Below are 6,329 nucleotides of genomic sequence, written 5' to 3' on the forward strand. Positions count from 1 at the left end.
GAGATGCATTTTTAACCACACTGAGAAGAAATCTGTGTTCTGTGCAGGATCACGAGATTCAAATAGACTCAGTCAAAACAAATAAACTCTCTCATCCAGAATAGAGTGAGAAAGAGTGGGGCATAGAGAGTGGGAAGAAACAACTGTGAGCAAAATGTGTGAAAGAGAGACACAAAGAAAGAGAGATAGAAGACAGATAAAGAGAGATATATAGAAAGAGAGAGTCAGAGGAAGAGTGCGTGTGACCTAAATCACCCACTCAGTCTCTGTGAAAGCCACGCTGGATTCATGATATATTATTAAAGTGAGTTACTCTAATTGGGTTCTCTCTCTCTCTCTCTCTCTCTCTCTCTCTCTCTCTCTCTCTCTCAAACACACACACACACACACACACACACACACACACACACACACACACACACACACACACTGAGTAATTCAAAACCATTTTCATTAAACTTGCTAGTGAGCCATTGCATCAACACACAATGGAAAAATCACACATAGATTCTGTAAATCTGTGGACAAGCAGAACATACCCAGTCTATAATTACTCACACAAACACACACACACACACACACACACACACACACACACACACACACACTTATTCTATCAGTCCATTTCTCACTCTTACCCTCTTAGAGACCCCCATGAAAGAACCCTATATGCTCTGCCCTACATTCTGAGGCCGCGTCCTGAAGTCCTCTCTTCCTGCATGTGGGACTTTAACGAGACACTTCAGATGGTAGTCACTGTCCCATACCATCCCACAACCTGTCACTTTATTAGGTTAGAACTGTGGCCTAGACTGCACATGTACGTATGTGTGTGTAAGTAATTATAAGAGATCCAGCTTGGTGGTGGTGGTTGTGTGTGTGTGTGTGTGTGTCTGTCTGTCTGTGTGTGTGCGTGTGTTTGTGTGGGTGTGGGTGTGTATGTGCTTGAGTCTATTTGGATGTGTGTGTGTGAGTGTGTGCATGTGCATGATTGTATGTGTGTATGTGTGCATGAGTGTGCATGTGTGTGTGTGTGTGTGTGTGTGTGTGTGTGTGTGTGTGTGTGTGTGTGTATGTATGTGTGTGTGTGTGTGTGCGTGTGGGGAGTGGATTGCAGTGTAATCTAGGTGCTATATTTAACCAGTCCCTGTTGTTTGACACTCATTTTAAGCAACTGACCTGATCATGTTTTGACTATATATGCAATATTAGTAAACTGAGATCTATAGTCTCAAATATTAAAGATGCCCATACATGTTTTTATTTCACCTCATATTGATTATTATAATGTCCTCACATTGATTATTTTAATGTCCGTTTCTACTTGCTTAGTAGATCTGCCATAAATCGTCTGCAGGCAATGTAGAATGCTGCTACATGACTACTCAATAGACAATCCCACATAACCCCTTTACTAAAATCTCTCCACTGGTTTCCTGTTGTGTATAGGATCCACTTTAACATTCTTCCCATTACTTACAGAGCATTGCATGGTCAGGCTCCCACTTATGCTGGTGATCGACTCCATCCTCATGCATCAGCTTGCTCTCTTAGATCAAATGAGCTCGGGTCTATCGCATGGTCCACACACTCGCTTTTGAGCGTTTGAGGTTGGAACACTTTGCTCACTCCTGTCCCCATTCTGTGGATTCTTTTAAAGCACAGCTAAAGAGATGTACTCCTTAACAGGTGTTTGAGTAAATCTACTGTACCAGCTTTGCATTTTCTACATTTATTGTGCATAGAATTCTGCTGTTTTTGTATTTGTTTTTTAGTGTTGTGAAGTTGCTGCGTTGTTAAGTCTGAGCTATATAAATAGATTTTATGTCCTTACTCACTTGACTGGATCCAGCCTAGCTGGCCTGATTGGATTTCTCTGTGCTGATCAATATAATCTCCTCTTTCTGCTTTCAGTCTGTTTCACTCTCTCTCTCTCTCTCTCTCTCTCTCTCTCTCTCTCTCTCTCTCTCTCTCTCTCTCTCTCTCTCACACACACACACACACATACACACACACAATAGCTTGCTTTACATTGTGGATTTTCTGCTGTGCTACTACAGAGGTATAAATCAGCATCACATCCTGTACAGTGGTAACACTTCATCTAGCACTTAACCCATATCACTAACACACACACACATATCCCTCATGCTGTGATAAGAAATCAAATTAAAATCTAATCAAATTAATTTATATAGCACTTTTTACAACTGTTGTTGTCACAAAGCAGCTTTACAAATGTCCAAGTCCAAAAATCTCATGCTGTGATAAAAAATATCTTACATGCTATCATACACACACACTACCCAGCACACTACCCACACTACCCATACACACACTACATACATTGTCCCTCACACACCCTCCTCATGACCCCTCACACACACACACACACACACACACACACACACACACACTCAGCATCGCTCACGCACATACTTTGCCCCTCACACACACTCCTCATATCCCCTCACACACACTCATCATCACTCTGTGAGGGGTCATCACTCAGACACACACTCAGCATGCCTTACACACTCATTGCCCCTAACAGACTCCTCATACAGTTGCCATAAGCTTACCCATCCTGCAAGTGTGACCACAATATCCCACCTTTTCCTACTATGTACCATTTAACTATAGACCAAAACTTTAAAAAACACAAATAATTCACCAGTACGCACACACACACACACACGCACACACACACACACACACACACACACATACACACACACACACACTCACACTTACACACAAACACACACATATACCTGGAGTTTCTCATATCAGTCTGCCGTCCTCGGCTCCTCTCCACACCCAGTTTGGTAAAGATTCCTATCAGGACCATGATGGCCACCACTCCACAGATGATGTAGACGATCATGTGTGTGCGGTCGCGGTCCGCCTGCTCCTGCACCTCGGTGACGGGGGCAGAGGGCCGTCCTGTGTTGGCCCAGACGGGTGTGTCGTAGTTAGAGCAGGATGTCTGGTCCAGGCTGTGGATGCGGAACTGGCAGCAAAAGCGGTAGTAGCAGGAGCCGCAGCAGAAGAGGTAAATGCCGGCATTGCAGTTGAACGCCGGGTCCCACTGGCCCATCACGTCGTAGTAGCCCCAGCAGCGGCTGCCTCCAATGGGAATGCTGTCATCCTCACCCGCCGGCGTGAGCTTGAGCTCGGGGGAGCCGGACGGGACGACCGTCCGATTGGCCACCTGTATGTCTGTGGCGACGGTGGTCTGGGTGTAGGAAGGGGTCGCCATGCACAGGGCGAGAGTGAAAAGGGCACAGAGTGAGCGGAATGTCATTCTCACCCTGTAGTGCTCAGGGGTTCCTGAACAGCCCCAAGGGGTGAAGAACAGCCTGTGGTAGCAGGCTCTGTACTGGACCTACACAGGGAGCAAGTGGGAGGAGTCAGAAATAGAGTAGAAAGGGTGGAGTCATACAGAGAAGAGAGTAGAAGGGGTGGAGTCATGCAGAAAGAGAGTAGGTGGACTCACTGATCTGGCACAGACCTGCCCACCTCAGCACAGAGGCAACACTACAGCCAGAGACAGAGACAGATAGGGAGAGAGAGAGGAAGACAGAGGGAGAAGGAGAGAGAGAGGAAGAGAGAAAGGGAGAGTGGGAGAGGGAGAGAGAGGGGAGGAGAGATGGAGAGAGAGGGAGACAATCAATCACCCTGGACTGCACATCTGTCCACGCCAGCTCAGCACCCAACACAATCACTGACGACATCTACACACCCACATATGAGAGAGAGACAGAACCAAGAGAGACAGATAGATAATGAGAGAGAGAGAGAGAGAAGCAGAGAGAGAGACAGTGCAGGGAGAATCAGAGTGTCACCCACAGATGATGTTCCCTGAGGCCTCTTGATAAATATCCAGTAGATCCAGTCATCCAGTCAGGGGCTTGGACTCCAGCATGGTACCTCCCTCCCAAAGGATCAGTCCACTTCATTCACAATGCGGCTGTCCGTATCCTCGACAACGCTTGTAACACATGATGGCTGTAACCATATTACTGGGCTCTAAGACAACCAAGCTGTTTCCATGGCACTTTTAGAACCCATCTGTGACCTTGACGATATGGATAATGCATCGTATCTGCGGCAACCCCTGTCCCACCAAACACTTGGCAAGCAGTGAGAAAGAGGCACAATGCATCCCAAATTTCTATTTACAGGTTGATGTGTTCTTTGTAAATGTTATGTCTCCCCTATATTCCGAGCTGTGTGCCACACTGTCCAGCTATCTCTTGTCCTGGCCTGTACAGCTCTGTGGTCACCCCTGTGAACAGAGATCACAGGCAGATGTGAGTAGAGCTAGTTGCCCCGAGCCCTGAAAGGGGGTGCTGGATATGCTTCTCTACGGATGGACAGATTTTGACATGGTTCTTTGTAGAAGCGCAAATTGAGTTTGACACGGTTCTGTGAGAAATGACAGAGTTTGTTGTAGTATTGTATAAAAGAGGAGTATGTATTTAATGCAGTTCCCTGGTGAAGTGGTGTGTGTGTTTGACATCCACCCAGCACAGATCACACTCTTAGCCAACATATGCACCACTGATTCTGACACCACACAACCCTCGTCCAGATCTCTCCACTAGCAGAGCTAACGCTTACACATCTGAGATTGTGTGGTTGAAAGCTTTGGTTGTTTTGGGGACAGATGGTAAAATATTTAGCTGGTAATGGACTCCTGACTGAGAAGTACCATGTGAACAACACCTCACAAAGAAGCAGCACCATCTGAATGATTGCCCACTAGGGAGAAGTACCTTCTCATGAAGCATGTGTTTTTACCAAAGACTTCAGAGGTCAGAAGAAAAAAATGTTGTATGTATGTGTTGTCAATATTTTTAGTATTTTGGGGTTGTTTATATAGATTTTCTGTTTTTCATTGGAGATGTTTTAGATTTCAGATCGTTTGAGACACTTTGTGGTGTTTTTGTTTTCTTGTCTAGCCTTTCAAATTCTCTTCTGCTCTCTTTATCCATCACACACGCACACACACACACAATTTACCCAAACAATTCTGGAAGTGCCTCTTTCTATGTGTGTGCATGTGTATATGCGGCTGTGTGTGTGTGTGCGAGGCAAAGAGAGCACGAGTGGGAGTGAGAGGTAGAGAGCTGAATGAGATCACCGAATTACTGAATTAGCCTCTTTCTGCCTCCCTAAACCTAATGAGCTTTCAAAACAAAAACCCCCCACCCCCCCCCCCCCCCACACACACACACACACACACACACACACACACACACACAGTAAACATGGCAAAACAATACCAGCCCCAATACAGTCCTGCACAGCACCTATTTTAATTCTGCCTGTATTTCCACCTATAGGCATTACTTCCTACCCCCCCATCCTTCCCCTCACCTCTACCCCGCCCCCATCCCACCCCTCACCTATACCCCGCCCCCTACCCCGCCCCCTACCCCGCCCCTCACCTCTACCCCCACCCCCTAACTTCCCTCCCCTCCCCATACCCATCCTAGCAACCAGCACCATCCTACCCTGTTCACTCACGCACACTGCCCTATAGTCATACAGACATGTAGACTGCCCTGAAGCCCAACAGCCATGTAGACTGCTCTATGATCATACAGACATGTAGACTACCCTATAGTCATACAGCCATATAGACTGCCCAGTAGCAGACAGGCTTCTCTACCAATCCTGAAAATCAGGCAGCCTGCTAAAGCTCTTCTGTGCAAACGCAGAAAGCAGGTCTTACCCAGGTGCCGTGATTTAGGAAAACAGGCATACTTTATATTGATATATGTATAGTCGTGTTATAGATATATCTTTATATGTATGTGTTTTCTCTGGTGCTGCCGCCCTGCCTCCTCAGGAAAGAGCGTGCGAGTGAGAATGGCTCAGCGGGGTCGGGCCAGCGTACGGAGGGCAGCCGCTCGTCCCTGGCTCCTCTCCTCCTCTCCGTCGCTGGGCTGTGTGTGCTGCGATCTCTAGCAGCGGCTGGTCCCGTGATCCGGAGAGGCTGTGTTCCCGCGCGCAGTCAGCAGCGAATGAGAGAGCTGTCTCACACACACACTGCCTCCCTCTCGCTCCCCTCCCTCAACATCACCTCACTAGCTGACTCCCCGCCTCCTTCTTTTCTTTGCCTCCTTTGTATCTCTCTCCTCCCAAATCTCTTTCCACACTTTCTCGCTTTGTCATTGACACCTTCTCACCTCTCCCTTCCTCTCTGGCTTGCCTATTTCTCTCTCTTTCTCTCTTTCCCTCTGTTTTCTCTCTGTCTATCTCTCTATCCCTTTGCTTTATAATACTCTTTTTTTTCAGTTCTTTTATTCTTTATATTG

General features: G+C 46.8%; 1 protein-coding gene across 3 annotated transcripts in view; it reads right to left on the reverse strand.

The window, feature by feature from the left end:
- The window catches only part of LOC113589465 (protein shisa-8), a 42,805-nt gene extending 36,789 nt beyond the window's left edge, over positions 1–6,016 (reverse strand). Inside the window, exons 1-4 of one of the 3 annotated variants that reach the window (XM_027029145.3) lie at positions 5,744–6,016; positions 3,853–4,291; positions 3,500–3,540; positions 2,775–3,388 (exon numbers count right to left, since the gene is read on the reverse strand). In XM_027029145.3, coding sequence (XP_026884946.1) covers positions 2,775–3,307 — 533 coding nt within the window. In that variant the 5' untranslated portion in view covers positions 3,308–3,388; positions 3,500–3,540; positions 3,853–4,291; positions 5,744–6,016. The remainder of the gene's footprint in view (positions 1–2,774; positions 3,389–3,499; positions 3,541–3,852; positions 4,292–5,743) is intronic. The other 2 variants (XM_081716741.1, XM_027029146.3) reach the window with 2 other exon arrangements.
- Between the last annotated feature and the right edge of the window lie 313 nt (positions 6,017–6,329).

This window comes from Electrophorus electricus, chromosome 6 (genome assembly GCF_041902795.1).
Source record: "Electrophorus electricus isolate QZ-2024a chromosome 6, ASM4190279v1, whole genome shotgun sequence".
NCBI lineage: Eukaryota > Metazoa > Chordata > Actinopteri > Gymnotiformes > Gymnotidae > Electrophorus > Electrophorus electricus.